The sequence below is a fragment of the Candoia aspera genome, chromosome 3, assembly GCF_035149785.1.
Source record: "Candoia aspera isolate rCanAsp1 chromosome 3, rCanAsp1.hap2, whole genome shotgun sequence".
In the NCBI taxonomy this organism is placed as follows: Eukaryota; Metazoa; Chordata; class Lepidosauria; order Squamata; family Boidae; genus Candoia; species Candoia aspera.
This window is the reverse complement of record NC_086155.1, coordinates 63,530,906-63,551,312: the sequence shown is the minus strand read 5'-3', so window position 1 is coordinate 63,551,312 and position 20,407 is coordinate 63,530,906. Positions and strand designations below refer to the sequence as shown.

Here is a 20,407-nt window from a genome sequence, read left to right as displayed (position 1 = left end):
AGATGTGTGGACTTCAACTCTCAGAATTCCCCAACCACCATGCTGGCTGGGGAACTCTGGGAGTTGAAGTCCGCACATCTTAAAGTTGTCAAGTTTGAAAAACACTGGTATAAGCCTTCCCTCTTAATCTGTAGCTAAGGACCAGTTCTGATCAGTTCAGGATTGTCATTCAACTCATAGGGTTGCTAGAGTTTTCTTCAGGAGGTTTCTTCGAGGTTATCCAGTTCCTGCTACTGCCTGCATAATCTGTTTGCTTTATGTATTTCCCTTTATCAACCAAACTCCCTCCATACCGTGTACAGTTTTAAATATATATTTGTTAATAGAGAATTGGGTTTAAATGGTTGATTTCCAAATCCATAATAGAAGCTGAGTCACTTTGATTGTTATTCATCAGCCTTGATACCATCACTTTTAGTTTCAGTCAACAGCCAGGATCTTATTTGAAGTGCTATCCAGCAATTTAGCAGCTTGAAATCTCATGCTTATCAATACTTGCCAGGAAATAAAGGCGGTTCCTAAATGTAGTTCCCCTGTTTGTCACCCTTACTATATGTCCCATTTCCTTACTCTGTATTTCAGGTTTGAAAAGCTAGCTCAGTATTGTAAAAAGGATCTGGAGATCTTACAGCTTGCACAGAAGCAGGGGCTGGATCCCCCAAGCCATCACTTTGAAGAGCGAACCTTTAAAATTGTAAGGTATGGACAGCCAAGGGCTGATCTTCTGTGGGCAGTGATAAGATTGCAAATCTTTTGTCATATACTTTGATGAACTTTATGAATCCCTTCTGAACTATTTGGGAGTATACAGTCTAGAAGTCTGTAGACTTCTGTATTGGCATTTCTAAATCTTAAAACTGCTTTTTTCTAAATATTCATTTCATAGCAGAATGAAGCATTACAAGAACTTATGTAGCTGCAATTTTGCTTAATGTTTCCATATCATGTAATGTTTTCCTTTATAATTTGGATTTCTACACCTCTGTTGGTTTTGAAAACCTGGTTTTGAAAACTTTGGGTGAATTAGAAAGTGACGTCATTCATATATTGTTTTAACTTGCTTTGTAGAATATTTTCAGAACTCAGTAGCACTGAAATGCATCTCATCATTGTCAGAGGAATCAATCTACCAGCTCCAGCAGGTAATTCACAGCCAACATGTAATTTTGGGAGCCATTCTTCCCTTTTAAGTTTGCCCCATCTGTTTTTAAACCTCTGTATTTCAGGTTCAAGAATGCCTAGCTCTGTTTGCAGAATGCTTCTTGCCAATTTCATATTTCTATTTAAACTATATAAAAGTCAGCTTTAGGAAACTGATGGGCTTTCAAACAGCATGGCGGGGTGAGGGGGGCTTCAGGAAGAAAGAGGAATAAGCAAAGGGTACGTTTTCAGTTCTACCAAGTGGTGTTCTCCTGCACTGGCTTCCCTTCAACGACATCAGACTCCAAGAAAGTTGAATATTAAGATGCTGAATATTAAAATGTTCCTGTTTTGGGTGACTTCTAAATTCTCTTGTGGGATTGAAGAGCTGTAGTAATAGCTAATGTTCTGAAAGCCCTGTTCAAACTTTTTTTCCTCCCTCAAAAAGGTGGTCTTCCAGGGATTGGGTGTGATGTAGTTATTGCAATGGGATTACTTTGCAAAGGAAATGTTAAAAGTATGCACAAACACAGTATCTTACATTGGGCTGCATTGAACAGAACATCTGGAATCTACTAAAGTGGATCACAGCCAGCCACTGCAAATGGGGCTCATAGTTATTGCTTCTATCAGGTATGCAGCCGAGATCTCATGTAATCTGTAAAAGTTGAGCTTCTTAAAATTTTGCAAACAATTTAGAATGTAACCAGTAGCATCCTTAATAATCCACTAATGATTATTTTCTGTGAGGTTGCTGATGCCATAAAGAAGCTCATACTTTACACTCAGCCAGATTATTCTTTTTACCCAGGTGTGGCGCCTAATGATTTGGATGCATTTGTGAAATTTGAGTTTCATTATCCTAACACAGTAAGTATGCATCAAGCTTGTGATCATTCTTAACTTCTGGAGTATTTTACATGCCAAATTTGGGGACTGATTATTATTTTGTTTTTTCTGGGTGTTCAGTTAGCAGCATCCTGGAGAATTAGTATAAGTAGTATATATGAATTCATACTTTTGTCCTCCACTGCCTGATTGAAGGAGGTAGTGCTGATCAGAGGACAGAAACAGAGAAAAATGGGTCAAGCCCAAGAACTCTGGAGATGCCATACCCTAGTTTCTCATATTTGTGATTACACACACACAGACAGAGTACTGTGCAAAAATCTTAGGCCACCATTACATTTGTTGTTTTAGCAATGGTATGATGACTATATATAATTATTTCTCATAGCCCAATTCTATGCATGTCTACTCAGAAGTAAGCCCATTATACTCAATGGGTAGAGGTGTTTGTTTCTGGTGAGCAGGATAGTATTACACCTACTTCCTGCTGAATACAGTGGGCTTATTTCTGAGTAAGGTAAATAACTGTTTTGAAACACCTCTGTCAATGGGGCTTACTTCCAGGTAAGTGTGGCTAGGATTGCAGCCTCAGTCTCTTTAGGCTAAGATGTTCTGAAAATTGTGTTTGTTTAAATTTTCACTGAAGGCTGCAAGCACTCATCAGTCCATCTCTCTCCAACTCTTCTTCTTTCATATTGTCAATGACTGGACCCCAAAATTTCAAACTTGGATTCATCACTCCATAATACTCTTTTCCACTGATCCTCATTCCAATCTTAGAGAGCTTTAGCGTATCTTAGCCTGTTCCCCTTCTGCAAAAGTATATATATACAGTATTTCTGATTTTTTTTCTGTTTTTGTATACTGCATACAAACTTCCGGAATACTGCATACAAATTTTCTGTATTTTCTGGTTGTATTCTAGTAAAGAGACTGAGAAATAATTATATATGGTCATTATACCATTGCTAAAACAACAAATCTAATGGTGGCCTAAGACTTTTGCACAGTATTGTATTTTTTTTTTCCTTAGCACTCTAAGCACCACATTATCTCATTAATCCTCATAACCGTTCTGTTCGGCACATAAGAAATATATCCAGATTACAAGAAGAAAACAGAGAATACTGAATAAGATTTGGGAAGAAAGAAAGAGTTTTCTGCATCAGTGGGGAAACTGAGAAAGGGAAAAAAGCTAAAAAAAAAAAAATGTAAATTAACTACTTACAGTGCAAAGAAAGAATGTTATAGGACGCAGAAAAAAGGGGTAGCAGACCAAGCTAATAAGCCAAGTGATGCTGTCAAGGAACTTCCTCAGTGTCTGAAGGTTGTAGGGGCCTGGAGAGGGAAGGAAGACTGAGTGTATGGATTCTAGGACCTCCCAGAATGGAGATGTTGCCATTTTCTCTCTGAATGGGGGAGCACTCCCCCAGTCAGAGCTGGTACACAATCAGCAGGGCAGAGGGGCTCCTAGATTCTCCATTTCTGCTTGAGGAGCAGGAGCAGCCATGGCTAGGAGGGCCTTTGCACAGCTCCATTTATATACCAGTCATGCCTTTTCCTAGACCACGAGTCCTTGCTTACTGTCGTGCATGTTGGGTCACCTCCTGTTTGGACCATTGCAATCCACTCTGCGCTCTATATAAGATCTTTTGGAAGTGCAGCTAATCCAGAATGCAGCAGCTTGGGAAGTTAGGACATGCCACGGCATGCTCATGTAACACCTCTGCTTTGTGTGCTGCTCTAGTTACCAGTAGGCTTCCTGGTGCAGTTCAAGTGCTAGATTTCACCTTGAAAACCACTGAGAAATCGTAGTTGGTCCCAAACGCGACAGCATGGATAAGTTATGGGTGTCCCTCAGTTCATCCACACCCTCTGTGCTACAAGTTGCTGTAGCACTTAGTGGGCTTTTGTGTGCTATGGGCTGGGTTATTTACCAGAGTGCCTGCCTGCAATTATTCCTACACATTCCACAAGGTCTGGGAGGGTAGGCATGCTCCAGATTTCTTCTATTTACAAATGCAATCTAAGGGGACCCAGGAACCATAATCACTTAGTCCAGCCAGAATATTCTATGCTTTCTTTTGATTTCAAATGTGAGAAAACCAATAAAGCTGCAGCCTGGCTAATGTTCAGTAGCCTTCCTCCATTTGTTGGTTTTTGCTTCAGACAGACCATGGAGCCCTTGGTGCTCTCTGAGCCTTGTTGTTTTCTTGCAGATGTTTCATTGCCAGACTAGGCAACATCTTCAGTGTGAAAAGCGAGTGAGACTTGCTCTCTGTTTATATACCGTGGTTTGCCCTGCTTGTGTTGGTAGGGGTGTTGTTCTCTCCTGGGGCGTTCCTTGATTGGGCTGTCGTTTGCTGCTTGGTTGATCGGCTGAGTTAATAGTTCCTTGATTAGGGTATAGTGTACTGTTTGATTGTTTGATTAAGACAGTAAGTTTTTAGTCAGCAGTGGGTTATGAAAAACATTGGCCAATTCACAGACCACTGGTTTTAGATGTTTTTTAATCTGTTCTTTTTATACCTCATGTTGGCCCTAGAACATAACTGGGGTTAAGTTTTATAAGACAAGGAATTATTTCCTTCTTCCGATAACTCTTCACATCTTATTAACAGAGCCATCTTGTTAAGCATCAATCTTTCATAATTTTTCCATTCTTAAGGATAAGGAGGGCAAATCCACTGGAAAAGTATTTTCGTGTTTGAATCATAGCAAAAGTTATCCATTTGATCCAGGGTTTCCATTACAACTGGTTTATTTTTTAACCTCCATATTTGTCTATTTAAAGTTTTGCATTTTATTGTATCTTCAGTGAATTGTGGACATTTTACTTATGTCAGTGTGGTTCATTTTTCCAGAATAAAAACATATCAAATCTTACAAATCTTACATATTGATGTAGGGTTAGCTTAGTTGCTTCTTAAATAAATATTTTCATTTTTTCCCCCAAAACTAGGAGCAAGCCCAGAAAAGCAAAACATCAGTGGTTAAAAATACCAACTGCCCTGGTATGTGCATTGGGTTTTCTTTTATATTTGGTGAGAAGCAGCGCCTTCTGAGGGGTGGCTGTTCAGAACCAGAGTAAAAGGGATAATTCTGTTTCACATTCAGCTCTGTCAACCCAATATTGTTGACTGCAACCTTCCCAAACCTGGTACCCCCAGAGGTTTTCATTTTAAATCTGAGCCAAGAGCAGGAGACTGGTCTACTGCTCAGTAGTGGCTTTCAAAAGTCAGAAGCAGAGGCTTAAATGAGATTCTTTTAACTAGAGATCGCCCAGCCCTAGGCCTGGGAACTTGTACTGAGCTATGGGGGTCTAATAAGCCTCCAGACTGCGGTCTTTGTCTTAAGGATTTAGAACTCTGCGTTCTGTCCATTAGAAATCCAAGAAGTTCTGGTCTGCACTGTCCATTTTCCATATAATTCTTTTTAAGAGAAATAAAATAAAAATTTCCCCAACTGCATGATCTCTACCTGGATCTATGATTCTTACAACTATTTAGCATAAATCCTATAATATATATTTTTAAAAATTATTTAAGATTTATAAAGACCAAATGATAACATTCAGCTGGTATTCTAGATGGTTATATGTTCATGGAATAACAAAATTAAAGTACAGTCCAGAAGTTCAGGGGATCCCCAGGTTATACAAGCCCTGATAAACTTGACCTTAAGCAATGGGAGCAAAAACAAGTGTCATCTTTGTGCATATGCAAAATGGCAGCTGCTATTGGATCACACATGATAACCTAAACATGTGGAAATATCAGCTTATGCAAGGATTCCTGAAATGGATCCCTTCTGTAATCTAGATTCTGTCTGTGGAAGTGTAATATTGTTTAAATTGCAGAACTGAACTAAGCTTATAGTCATTCCATATAAAGTGGCAAAATATCTATTCCTTTTGCACCACTGGCTACATGTTCTGCTAGAGATTTGAATGACTTCAGATGCTCTTAACTGTTCCAAGTATTCTATGCATCTTTCTTTATGCTTGTAGAATATAATCAGCTATTCAAGTTGAACATTAATCGAAATCACAGAGGTTTCCGAAGAGCAATTCAAACCAAAGGAATTAAATTTGAGATTTTTCACAAAGGGTAAGTGCATGCCCAGGGGACGGCAATTCAGTTAGTTGCATGAAACAGAATCAGAATGTTCTCATTGAGAAAGAGGGGACACATTCTAGGACACTAGTGGCTTTTCAAAATTTAGAACTATCATTTCTAATTTGCATAAATATAGCAGTGGGCATTTTGCTACTTTTGGTGGCAGTTGGAATGCTTTTATGGGGCCTGGTCATCATGTACAATCAGGAAGAAGAGGCATGGAGATTTGGAAAGTTAATAATAATAATAAATTATTAAATGTATATGCCACCCAATTCCCAGCAACTTCCTGCAACAACCATATTCCCTTCAAATAATTGTAGCACTCGTATTGCTAGAGCCTGGATTTTTGTTTTAAAAAATTAATTTTTATTTTAAAATGGGAAGCTAGTGTGCTGCAAAGCTCCATTGTCAGGCATAATCAATAAAGCTTTTGGGTCTCACATAGACCTCAGAAGCATATGCAGTTCATTGTTTTAGCTGACAGCATGCCCACTTTCCCAGAAGAAAGGCCAGGTTGAGAAGAAGTGGTACATCCTGGGAAGCTAAAGGAATTACCAGTTTTGCAGCAGTTTTGTGACAGTACCCATAACATGCTGTCAACATTCTAAATATACCCACCAACCCATCAAATTGCAGGATCTTTGTTATAGAGCATAGTTGATTTTTTTAGATGTTTGCCATATCGTATTTGAACATTTGGTTATCTGGAGAAAAACTGTATAGATCTCAATATAGTCTACTGATTTATCAGTTTACCGTTGTATTTTATTTTACTGTTTTGAATACCTTGTAAGGATGGATGGATAGAAATATAATTAAATTTATTAGACTTTTGTACTTCTATGTCTTTATATAAAACTAAAGGATGGTATTTAAATAATTTCACAAACCATAAAGCTTCTTCCTGTGTTTTACTCTGTTGCAATAGTGAAGAAATGGTTTAATCCAGCCCCTGATTTCATTTGTCAGGTAGGTAGGATGACAGGGGTCAGGGGCTGCTTGACAGTGTCAACCAGTTAAGTACCATCCCTTGGCACTATCCATTTCCTCTTGCTGGAGAAGAGAGGGACTTCAAAAGTTGTTAGTCTTTCCCTTCTACATTTAGGAAGGGCTTTTGGTCAGTGAACCTGCAGGAGTGAATCCATCCAGCTTCACTCATGTGACATTTGTCCCCTTGAAGAAGAATTTGATGCTGATGAAGCAGAGCAGCTTTCCCCTTAAGGGAAAAGGTGGGGTATGAGTGAAGTAGAGCCAGTCCTGCAAGTACACCAACAGGATATGTTTGGGAAAGGTGGCTTTGCTCGAAGCCCCACAAGCTGGATACACCAGTTTGGCAGGATCCCCAATCCTTGTTTGCTTGTAAAAATAGAATTACTCTTTACTAAGTACTGAGATTAAGTGCATTCAGTGCGTGTAAACCATGGACACTGTTCTGCTCCTCAGGCACAAACTAGTATCCAGATAAATACAGAAAGCTGTATGTCTTCCTTCCAACACTTTTTTCAGTCTTCCTGTTAAACATTTGCTTTTGTTTAATTCAGTTAAACTGGTGAACCTGAGTGCAACACCCAATGGCAGATTGTGAAATAGGGATACAATATTGCTGTCATTTGGGCAAATTTAATAAGGTCAGTGGCCCTTATATGCAGCATGGTCTCAGCACTCAATTGTGCAAAATGGAAACACATTCAATACTGAAGCATGAGTGGATCATACCTTGGCCAAAAGGATTTGCTAAATAAAGAATAGTGTATAATAATTGTAAAATGCTGAGGAATATTTAATTTATGCTTCCAGAAGTTATTTCATGGAGGCAAAAAAAAAGAAGAAAAGAAATACACTTTATCTATTATGTACATTTTGTTATCTTTGGCCTTAGTATCTTTATTGCTTAGAATAAAAGGATGAAGTGGCAAGGAATACCATTCCTTTGATCTCCTTATGGGAACATGCTTCAGAGTTATGTCTTTAAAATGGAACATCGGCAGGATTATTTACTTACATATTTATAAATCACTTTTCAGCAGTTGTAGGACTTTGAAGATGAAATATAAAAACAAAATGTTAAAGCAAACAAACCACATTTGATAGAACTAGTTTTTAAAATTCCACATTTAAAAAAATACAATTATAGTGTTCTACCTTCCTACATTAAGCTTAAAAGGTGAGACCAGTCTAATCTCCCTGGTCAGTATTCTGCTCCAAAAAAAAATCTGTCCTGGTTGCTCAGGAATCCATAGATCTTTGGTGGAAGGACATAGAGCAGGACCAGAAGTCTAGTAGCAGGTTCATTAGGGAGGCCTGGTGGAATTTAGGGATTTGTACAAAAATTGGGAGATACTGCTGTTACAAAACACACATCAGATAACAAGCAATCTGGCCATGTCATTTTCTATCAGCTGTAATGTCTAAGTACCTTTCATGGACTATCCCATTATAGAGCTGATTGCAATAATTTAAAATATGGATGTGTTTAAAGCATAAATCATTAGTAGAGTAGGTAGATTGGGTTTATGTATGGCCCCTGTTTTTAGTGTCTCACATGGCAACTCCCACACATGGGTTTAATGCAGAAATAATGGCAAGCCAGTATTTGTCATTAAAAATGCATACTCCCTACTTTACATGAAAGAGGGATTGAAAGCTGCTGCTTCTAGATAGCTGCATTTGGGCCAAATCACAGTCAAGAATTGTGTATTATTCCTTGAGAGCAAATGTGTGACTTGCTAGAACTAGAAACACAAGCTTCTCATTGACAGTGTGAAGGCTGGGGGAGGTGGGGAGCCTTAAACTCCTACATGTCATGGCTCCTCTTGATGGAGGGGAAAATGGAAGACTGTCACCCTTCAGGGTACATAGAAATAGTTTCTTTGCTGCTCCAATGTCTATCAGCAATAGTAATCTGTAACATTACTCCTTTTTCATAAGCCTATTTCAAATGAAAATAATCCCGGCAGGAAGCACAGCAGTACAGTCTCAGTGCTCTTGAAGTTCATAGTCAAATCCCGCCTTTTTATTTCTGAGCAGCAGGCTTCTCACCTTCTCCACTGTTCTGGAATGCTCTAAAACCTGAGCTTTTCTGATGGGTCCACAACAAGAATTCCACCAAGTACATCAATGTCAGTAACCTACCATATCTGAAAAAAATAAATACAGTAAACTCTTGGTTTAACAGACCTTAGTTTAGCAAACTTCAGATAGTGGACAAGTATGTTATTTGGGCTCCATCTCCATTTAACTGCTGAGGGTATGTCACAAAGACATTATAGTCTATAGCCATTGGAAGTGAAGTAAGGACTAAGATTAGCACTAATGTTAGTGTAGATTAAACCAAAAGGTAGCCAAAAGTGGATGAGTCCAAATTGCTTATAAAAACAGGCTTGTTCTGATGCTTTCAGTCCAGCCGTTTGAGAGGCTAAACTTTTATTTCTTCAAATTTGAGAATCATAAGATTTAGCAAATGGCAGCGTGGCTCAGGATCAACATTCTGTAGCAATACCAGAGGAATCTGGAGTGAGAGGGAGGTGTAGCTGTTGGGTGTGGCAGGGTTGCCCTGCCCTTTGCTGGTGTTGCAGTTGAGCATCAAAGGCAGTGGTACTATAAAGAGGTTTTCAGAATTGGAGCCAAACCCAAACTTTAATGACGTGTCAGTCTTGAAGGCTGACACTGAAAAGAGGTTAGTGTTGTAACTCAAGTGAGGCCCAGCCCAGGATGAATTATTGTCATGTAATTGTACGATAGAATTCCAGCAGTGTTCCCAAGACCAGATTGACTTTGCTTGTAGAAAAAAGACAGAATCCCTGTTCAGGGTGGGGACTTCCACAGTTTATGCACCTTGAGAGGGGGAGGGATACCTTTGAGGCCTTAGGCCAATGCCTCCCAAGGTAAGAGAGAGAGAGAAGAAACATACTAAAGGAGAGAAGCTACAAAGCCCTGCTATGCCTCAAGAAAAACAGACAGAGAATAATCCTTATGGTATATATAACAAAGAAGAACTAAAGTGCTTGACATTAATCTTGAGGGAATACAGTCCCAACAAAAAGCCAAGTTGTAAAATGTCTCTGCCCAGGTCCCAACCCCCACCCCATGTCTGTGTGTGTGTGTGTGTGTGTGTGTGTGTGTGTGAGAGAGAGAGAGAGAGAGAGGGGGGGGGGGGGAGAGAGAGAGAGAGAGAGAGAGAGAGAGATGCATACAGACCATGAATAACTGGCTCATTTCTCTCTCCCCTAGCCCATTTGGCAATAAGCTATGGCCATTATTTCTTAGCATAAAACATGTAGTTGATCAGCTTTCTTCTAGTTATCAGTGTTTTATATCCATATTTGACTCCAAAGAAATAAATGAACCAAAGATTTGTGTCATAATTTCATATCCCGAATTGATATAGAACGCTGTTGCTGTTTCCAACCCAAGTTGTTAAGGGAACTTAATTCTGGTTTTGATGATTCCCTTTTCCCAGGTCCTTTTTCAGGAGTGATAAGCAAGTGGGAGCAGCACATTTGAAACTGGACAAATTGGAATCTGAATGTGAAATTAGAGAAATCATTGAGGTACAATTCCAAGCTCGTTGAACTGAATTATAATAAAGTGATTATTTTCTTTGGATCATTTTGTATTCTGAAGGCATATTGTAAAACAGGGTACACTTACTGTAACTGACTTTCTGTCCCTGGCAGTTGATAGCATTTTTTCCTCACTCCCTTACATTATCTTTGCTGTATGCTGATTCCAAAATATTTGGAGGAGTGGGGCTGTCTTTGTGTGGATAGGAAATTCTATTGAAATTTTCAAACAATGTTTCTGTTGAGTGGCTTGCTATAAAAATTATGCATTGGCCAACATAGTTCACCTCCTGTAATCACCTCCCCTTCTGCACATTTCTGTGCAATCTAAATGCATAAGAAGTTGACTCTAGGTCAGATCACAATCCATACTTTTGTACTTAAAGGTCTGTAGAATTGCATATCTTAATTAATGTAAGACATTAGTATTTTGCTATTTCCTAATAAGCCTTCTGATATGGTTATCAGGTCATAAATCTTAGTAAGAAGGGAAAGCTTGAACACAAAAAAAATCTTTTTGTTTAATAACCTTTTAAATTACGATGCTAATTTGTCCATGTAACTTTGCACTATTGTTCCTTCTCTTTATATGGTTTAACCGTATGTACCAATACTTACATAGCCAAAACTGTATCATGCACACACAAATTAGTGTTTTTAGCAGACCTAGAATATCTTTTTAAAAAGGCCATGAAGATATTTAGTGGCTAGAAACAACTGGCTGTTGAGATGGAAGACAGAAAGCAGAGTGGGAAGAGGAATGGATTGACTCATTTGAATAAAAGGAGGAAACAATCCTCAGTGCAGCACGTGGTCATAGGTCATCGTAAAAATATGCTTAAGCTTTAGTGTGTTCAAGGCCAGTTGCACAGATCTTGGAATTGGGTTGTGTTTCAATTATGTCTTTCCTCTCTATGTTAAGGTTTTGGACAGTAGGAAGCCTACTGGAGGCAAACTAGAAGTAAAAGTAAGACTTAGGGAGCCACTTACTGGGCAAGATCTTCAGACAATTACAGAAAACTGGCTAGTCCTTGAACACTAGTTCTGCCGAAGGTAGGAACATCTGTCTTTCCTCTGTAATCCTATACTGTAGGTGGCAAAAATTATTTCAGTCCAGCCTTTAACTCTGAACAGTAAGTGTTTTTCATAGGCAGATCTGTAACTTCACTTTGATTTTTGTGAAACGTATTTTATTTAGAAATACTTTTATCTTTAGGCTGTTATCACTTCACCACTGAAGGTGGTCCAGATTTAAAACACTAAAAATCAAGGTACATTATACAAGTAGATCACCACCACCCACCACAAAGTGGTGCTAATGGTCAGATATATTGTTAGAGATGCACATAATCAACAAATTTATTAACACATTCCACTAAAAGTAATTTTTATGGAATTGCTTTTGAATCGTATGGTGGAAAGTCACTACATTTCAGTAATGGATGGTAGATTTTGATTTATAGCCATAGGATGTTGCTTTATTATTCTCTTATGTATAAAATTATGTTGAATTTTTCCTCCCTGCACCCACAGATCCAGGAATGCTAAGCTGCAGAATGGACTTTACATGGAGTTTCTGCAAGCACCAAAGATGTTCAGTGAATGCACTACTAAACATAACATCTTTATTTTCATAACTATCATATAGTATGAGTTGGTAAGCTTTGTAAGTCTACTACTAGGAATGAAGGTTCTGATCCACAAAGAGACTGACCTATTTTAACCTTTCTTGAGGCTAAAATTGTTGGTAATACATAAATGTTAATGTGATTGCTGACTTGAGCAAATAAAGGACATGTTGGTAAGTGTGGACAAAAAAAGTTCAATAAATAGTATAATTAAGATATGATGCAGCAGCTCCAGTGTGTTATATAACCTGCAGTTAAGATAGTGTGTTTCCTACCCATGGAATAATGATAGTCTTGTTTACTGAAGCGTAGGCTAAGCAGCTGTGATTGTATCTCTTTACATTGCCTGCAATGAAGATTTAAGTTACTGTACATCTCTTCATATATGCATCCATGTTGCTCAAGTGTGTCTAGAGCACAAGTCTTTTCAAAGGGGAGCCTGTGTCAAATGTGAGATAGTTAATAGTTCCTTTTTAATTCTCCTTTGTATTCCTTTTGCTCTTCTCCTAACTGAGGCAGAACTAAAACCGTTTACTGTTCAAGAATATCAAGATTTTGAACTTGCTTCAGCAAATAGATACAGAACAATTTGACTGGAAGTACAACATGATTGTTGCCAGCCTCCTAAATAGAACACACAACTAGGGATCCAAATTATCTTTCTATTTCTCCAGTTTCATGGCTTCCAGCAGGGGAGTTGCAGAAGATTTTCACAATGTGTGTGTGACTTCATACATACACTTAAGTCTGCCATGCAGCCAGCATTCATTTCTGTCTTAAGTCAATGGAGACAATGCAGCATTCTGTTGTAATTTTAATAAATTTAATATACAAAACTACATGTTGAAAATAAAAATATAATATGCAGTCTTTGCAGTGTTAACTGAATTTTAAAAGTACATTTTTTTCTTTAAACAAGTACTCAATTCTTAACAATATGGTAATCTTAAGGTCATTTAAAGGCTGTGGTTGAAGCAAACCGGTCAGTAAATAGAATTTTGCACAAACGTAGCCCAGACAAATGATTTTCTGCAGAGGGATGAAAAGTTCAGCCTTTCTCCATCTGTCAATAACTTTAATGCAAAGCTAAGTTACTGAAAAGCCTGCTTCTATGGGGAATCTGGGATGCAGTTACTAAAGTAAGACTCTACAGCAGTTACAAAGAACTGTATTGATTTTGGCAATTCATCCTGTAAAACAGTGCTGTCACAGAAGGAGAGAAAGCTTATAAGGAACTTGAGTTTATGTGCAAGGAAAAGAAGGAACAAGAAACATAAAATTGCTTAGCAAGACCCTTATTCTGCACATGATTTCACAGGTGTCCGTTAATGTCTGTCCAGTTCCCTCTTTCCTGGCAGTACATTGGACAACATATATATTTTTAGCATTACAGGAACATGTGGCTAGCCTGTATTTTAATTGTTGGAAGATTCATTTTCCTATCCTTTAATTTGAGGCTTTGATCTAATTCCCTTGTCATCTTTTGTTCTAGTTGCAGTTTAACATCAGCTGTGCTATTTTTTTTTACTAATTTAAGGATGCAGTGGCAATTTATTCAAAAATGAAATCTACATATGTTCAGTTATATATGGCTATCTACAGAGGAAAATTAGTCATAGCTGCCACTGCTACATACACTGCTGTCCGTACTTGCCATTTAGTACAAACAAACTTGCTACTCCAGTTTTTAATCTGTATTTAGTAAAGCTCAGTCCTTTATCTCCTTGCATGTGAATGAGAGCTAATCATTTGGATAGCATTGTCCAAATGACATCTGAATTTACTTTCTCAATCTTTTGACAGCTCTGCTTGTTACTGTTTTCTCAGGAAATGTAGAGTTAACAGGAATATGCTCATATTCTCTTGCTGACTGTCACTGCCAGCCTGATATACCGCAGCAAGAAGGCTCAACCTGCTGTCCACTCAGAGTTCATTTCAGGTGAGGCAGGGTGCAAGCCTTCCAGCCCGCAGTGAAAGCAAACCATGGAACAGCAGCCAAACCTGCTAGAGTCCTCAGAGGATAGCTTTACATGGTGCTGCTACTATAAAGTGTTAATAAGTGCAGGCTTAATGGAAGGGATCACTTAAGTACATTACACACCTATCAGAAAAACTAAGAAATATGTTCCTTTTAAAAAAACAGGATCAGTCAGAAAGAACAGCAATTTCATGTAACTGCTCTTTTAACACTAGTAAGTCTTCTGCCTGTGGCAGGTTTCTTCAAAAATGCAGAGAAGAAAAAATTTGGCAGATATTGGCCAGTTTCATTCTTAAGGGACACCATTTCACAACTAAAGAAAAATAAGGTAAAACACAGCAAACTGCAAGCTTAATTTACATACAGTTTCTGGAAATACTTCTGCTTTGTTTGGGCAGGTGTAGAAAGTATCTTCCTGTCAGGTGTCTTTATTTCTGTACATCTCTGTAGAACAGCCCAGCATGTCCTGGAGGTACTCTGACCAATAAAATGGTCACAATAATGTAAACAATATGCCTTAAACGTCTAGAGAAATTAACCATAAACAGCAGTATAATGAGGTCAGAATGGAGGTCTTGATTGTTTCTTCAAAATAAGTTTATCTACAAACATTAAATGTTGACACATTTCTTTTCCTTACTCCACAGTGATCTCTGCATCCTTTTGAGCATTGACTGCAATTGCTTTAAAACATGACCATTATTGGTTTCTATTTCTATTCATGACAGAAGTGTATTAGCCGCAAAGATAGCATAGCCATTTTGTAACATAGAAGCTGCCCTGATCCTGTTTGTTGACAGATGCATAGACAATTCAGAATTATGGAACAACTGTTCTCACCCACCCACCCCACCCCTCACAATAGTGTTAACTAAAAGCTTAATTTTCCAGTTTTAAAGTGCAAATGATTCAGATACAACTGCTGCTGGAACAGGTCTGAAAGAAATGAAGTCCCCTTATGAGATGTTTTCCAGAATATAAAAAATAAGCTCCATTATGACTGGGCCCTCGCTCAGCTGGCATGCCCCTCCATGGATCACTGGCACTAAGGCACTGTCCAGGTCATTCATGTACTGAACGGGCAGGGGCTGGCCATTGCTTCCAGCCTGGTAGCCAACCTAAAAGAAAAGAAAATAATTTGCTTCAAAGTGAATGGGGCAAGAGCATCAAGAAACATTATTTATTTTACAATAATTATAGATTAACCCAATCCTACAGACCCTGGGCAGTATATAAGAAAGAAACAAGTAAAAGCAAATTAATAATAAAAAATACAATGGTTGCAGAGCATATTTATCCTGGGCTAAATGCCCATTGGGAAAAAAATGGTTTTAAGTGCCTTCTGAAGCATCAAAATTTGGTCTACAAATATATTATCTTGAAGTGTGCCTTTAAAAGAGTGGGTATGTTCAAATCATAATCCAGTATCAAAAAGAAACTTTTGCTGAGTTTCCAGAAACATAATAGGCAAATGACAAAAGTGTTGGCAGATGCTGGGAAAGCCTTTAGCCCAGGAGAGGTCAAAAAAGTCACACACCAAGCATTTCTATAAAATAATTTATTTACAGAAAACAAAACAAAAGCAAAACATATTTAAAGGACTTAGCTCCCTTGGAGCAAGCCTTGCTCGCCTACATTGCCGGCAGAGAGAAAAAAAGGAAGTAAGAACAAGTCCGGGCAGGTTTCCTCCCCCAGGTGATTTGCATGAAGCACGTGAGAGGAGACAATCACTTGCAACCTTTTCACCCGGCCAAAATGACTAGGCACAATAATCTATTAGTAGGACAACCTCAACAAAAAGTACATCAGTACTGAAAATGTGGCCTCTAAAGTGATTGCCCTTCCAAGAAAGATATTCATCAAAAAATTATTTTTAAGGAATAAAGAGTGTAGAAAAAGCTGATGACATGGTTTCCCATTAAGCAATTATGGACATAAAATATTTCAGAAATAGGCCTCAAAATTTTGCATATCATAAATACAGAATATTAGAGATGGAGTTAATAATATGTGTATATACTCTTTAGTTACAGGCATGGTCAACTTCAAGAGGAGCTGGAACTGATACTCCACTGTGTGCATTACTGATTATGGCTGTGTATGCTCTGGACATGGTTCACATTAACGCAGTATCGCTCTGCTATTCATTACAGAATCAGACTTTATCAGGCTTCTGTGAAAGTCTGAAAAATGGTGCCACTGTTTTCAAGAATCCACTCAATAAAGTTAATGTGGCCCTTAAACCAGCAGCAACTTTCAAACCAGCAGCATGCAGAAGCCTGGAAAATTTAGGCTACCCTAATGAACAGAGAACTCTGGCGCCTGTTCAAGGCCTAAAACACTTCTGAAGCACTTTTAAAACACACACAACTTTATTACTGGTACTATATCAATTTGGATTCTACATTATCTTTTGATACTGATCTTATAGTCCACCTCACCCCTTTCCTCCAGCAGGGAGCCTCCACTGGATCCTATTCATTAAACAAATAGTAAATTTATTTTGTACATTGCTCATACCAAAGAAGCAAAGAGTATTTCTCCCAGAATTGTTACTTACTTGATCAGTATCAAGTGTAACTCGTAGACCCAGCTTGGTCATTCCGTCTTCCTTCAGCAGCTTCAGGTGAGGGCACAAGGCCAGGCAGAAAGCCTTAGCCACATTCTCCGTCAGCCTGCTATGATCTGCCGGGTCGCTCAGGCCATTATGTTGGTCGTCATTTTCCAGAAAGAAAACCTTAAGATAAAAAGAATTCAGCCCCGATAAATGTAACTGATTATAATATTGCATCAAAACAGTAGTTTTGCAACTTAAGAACACTGCCAATTTTTTTTTTTAATCAGTTAATGGCAAGAAGTGCAGTCTAAGAAAATTAAGAGGAGTTGGAGTCTGAATAGTAACCAACCAAGTAAACATGAAGCATCATGCAGTGAAAAGGGTTGACTGTCAAATGTCTTAATGTCAGAAATAAAATCCTTCTACTTTATTTTGACAGACATTGTGACATATCAAGGTATTCTTCACAATTATAAATAAAAACTTGCCTTTAAAAACAACTAAATTTCTGTCCAAGGCATCTGTTCATACCATTAGTATCATGAAAGAGAAAGGAAATGACTACATATAAATAATAAACATGTCTTTAAGAGTAACCCTAATAAAGTTTTGTAAAGCTGTAGCTACGGTACATAAATGTGCTTGCAGCCCTTCCAAAACACACAAAAATGGTTTCTCATAAATAAATGTTAAGGAATATGTTCACATTCGACCATGGAGTAACTGGTAGAATATAATACAACTCTTTTGGTGCGCCATTTCTGAGAACGAAGGGATTTTTCCATGTTAGCATCTATGTAAAGTTTATTTACTAATTTATTGTTGCATTTATATATTACCTTTTCTCTTCAAAGTTCAAGACAGCATACATGGGGGTATACCCTGACAATTATATGAAGCAGGTTAAGCTGACAGAGTTTAGCCCACAATCAGCCAATGAGCATTGTGGTCAAGTAAGGACTTGAATGTGAGTCTCCCTGGTCAAGTCCAACATCTTAACTACAACACTGCACTGGCTCTCATATGTAGGAGCTACTATCACACTATAACCAGTAAAGATTCCAGTTTTTACACACACAACTGTGATTTCCTCACCTCTGTCCACCTAATGACCTTCCCATTTGCTTTATATTCTGACCCATGGAATATCTTCACACTTATTATGGACTCCATAGATTTTCCATCAATAGGACTTAGAACACTAGAATGTGGAAGGAAGAGACAGCTCTGTTAGCAACAGGACTTAATACTACTTTAAGTCATGTTTTCATATACTTAAGTATTTATGAATACTGATCCAATTTAGAAAACGATGTAAAACACAGTCTGTTCATCAAGATAAATTCATATAAAAGAAAAGTGAGGCATATCGAAATACGAGCAGTTAAAACATGCTGTGTATTTAAAACAGCTTATCTGAAGTGACACCAGAGGGTTTTTAGGTGATACCGCTTTTATCCAAGCATCCACTTCCTGTCAAGTAAATGTGTTTAAACATGTATTATAGAAGAGCCAAAAATCATCCACAGAACTGTTAAGAGTATGGTTGCACCTCTGCCATATATAAGAAATTCCGAGAGTAATACTGAATGATAGCATTAAATAGCTTGTTCCATGTAAGAGAACCTTAAACAACTGTTCTAATTTAAGCTTGGTCTATTCTAGTTTACCACATATAAAACAAAATACATGTACTATAAGTTAGTAAATGAAATTATGTAGACTTTAAACATGCACAGTATATGGAATATTAAGTAGGACACATTACCTAACTTAATTTGAATATTTCAATGAGCATGCACTGTCAGGAAACACAGTAACTCTGGCTGGGCATAAAGAAAAAACAGGGTAGTGCATACTATTCAGTCATTCCTACGGTCTTTCTTCCCACTACAGTGTTTGTTCAGAATATTGTGCAACTAGGAGGCCTTTGCTCCTCTAATAAGTTAGAGACAGAAACCATAATTTGTTCCTGGCTTTTTAAGACAGACAAAATGCAATCCTGTTTTGTGGAACCAAGCAGCAGCAACTGAGATTGTTAACTGTAAGTCAGAAGTCTAGCTTATTGTAATCTGTAAATGCAATAATTGATCCAGTTTACACATAATACTAAGCCACAATTTGCTATTATATAGAAAAGGAAGAAGGTTTTCATGCATTAATATTTATGACAAACACTACAGAATGAACAATCAGAATTTCGTTTTAGCAGATCCCTGGCTTCTCATTACAAATGACAGTGTTTAAAATAAAACGGTTTGTTAAACTATAAGAAACTCCACTGCTAAAAGTTGGTTTGTTTTAGCAATTCAATTATTTAGAATTTATTTTAAACTGCAATTCCTGTTTCATATGAAATAACAAGGAATCTGCTAAAATGAAGCTAATCTGCAATTTATTCCTTCTTTTAGCTATGCAGGAAATAGAATGGAAAAGTGCTTCACCAGAGCATTATGTGCAGGCAGATTTCTGTTGGTTCACACAATAATTATAACTCAGCAATACATGTGAAACAATTCAGTAAAACCAAATAAAAGCTATTGAGTTACCCTTTGTTGAAGTTTTCGTCGTCATCCACCCACTGAATATGCACATGTTCTTGAGGTTCTTCAGCATCCATTTTTCCACAAGAAATTGTAAAGTCTTTCATCTCCCTCAGAGCCTGCCTCAGGGAGTCCATATTTTCAGCTGTTATCTGTACCATCACACCATCTACATACGAAAATATTCAAGCACTTAGAAAAACCCACACATAACATAGTTATTGTTGGACTGATGTGTAAAGTATGAAAAAGGACAATCTCCTTGGCAAGAGCCTAGGATCCTGACCACTGAATTTCACATTTGTCACACATTATTATACAGATAAGATTGCCACAATTGGTTCTATGCATACCACTAAAGAAATCCAAAGCATCACTTAAAAATGAGACAACATAACCTCTAGCTATTCATTCACATGTAAATTTCTGTATATACTGAAAGGTGAGCATACATGTTGCATGAATATATACATGTATACCCTCTACAAAGGCTTCTCTTCAGTGTTGGCCTGTCTTCTATGGAATACATTGCCTCCAGCTATCCAGACTGTTCCCTCCCTGTTGGCTTCTGAACAGTTGTGGAGACATGGCTCTTCAAGATAATGTTTGGGGACAATGTGAATTAATCTAGCCCCCCTGGATGGCACTGTCACTGGACTGTAATGTTTATTTTTTTAACCCTTGATAGTGCTGAGGTAAGCCTCAGCTTTCAAGAGCCAGGTGTTACAGAAGCTATAACAAATAATTGAGGTGCTTAAACTCTGAATTAGGACTCACCACCAGGTATTTGCAAGCAATTGTGGAGGGGAGGGAACACCCTTTTTTAAAATCCTGATCAGGTTTCACAGGTAAAGCAGAAATGCTGTCTAAACTAACTTGAGGTTTTGCTCCTTGCTTTGTCTGCCAAAGCCTGCAATGGGCAATTGTGATTCTGCAAATCTGAAAACCCTGTGATATATAAATTAAATTATTAAAGTTATATATTCGGAGTTTCTGCAAACTAATCTTCCCCACTCTGGGACTCATGGT

The 20,407-nt window shown here is 37.9% G+C and overlaps 2 protein-coding genes across 4 annotated transcripts in view; one reads left to right on the top strand and one right to left on the bottom strand.

The window, feature by feature from the left end:
* The window catches only part of CC2D1B (coiled-coil and C2 domain containing 1B), a 37,981-nt gene extending 24,811 nt beyond the window's left edge, over positions 1–13,170 (top strand). For both annotated transcript variants that reach the window (XM_063297946.1, XM_063297947.1), the window contains 8 exons: positions 583–699; positions 1,069–1,142; positions 1,952–2,010; positions 4,952–5,003; positions 5,999–6,098; positions 10,570–10,660; positions 11,595–11,725; positions 12,206–13,170. In XM_063297946.1, the coding sequence (XP_063154016.1) occupies positions 583–699; positions 1,069–1,142; positions 1,952–2,010; positions 4,952–5,003; positions 5,999–6,098; positions 10,570–10,660; positions 11,595–11,714 (613 nt within the window). In that variant the 3' untranslated portion in view covers positions 11,715–11,725; positions 12,206–13,170. The remainder of the gene's footprint in view (positions 1–582; positions 700–1,068; positions 1,143–1,951; positions 2,011–4,951; positions 5,004–5,998; positions 6,099–10,569; positions 10,661–11,594; positions 11,726–12,205) is intronic.
* Positions 13,102–20,407, bottom strand: part of ZFYVE9 (zinc finger FYVE-type containing 9) — a 58,927-nt gene continuing 51,621 nt past the window's right edge. For both annotated transcript variants that reach the window (XM_063297943.1, XM_063297945.1), the window contains exons 16-19: positions 19,385–19,547; positions 17,931–18,036; positions 16,839–17,015; positions 13,102–15,396 (exon numbers count right to left, since the gene is read on the bottom strand). In XM_063297943.1, coding sequence (XP_063154013.1) covers positions 15,235–15,396; positions 16,839–17,015; positions 17,931–18,036; positions 19,385–19,547 — 608 coding nt within the window. In that variant the 3' untranslated portion in view covers positions 13,102–15,234. The remainder of the gene's footprint in view (positions 15,397–16,838; positions 17,016–17,930; positions 18,037–19,384; positions 19,548–20,407) is intronic.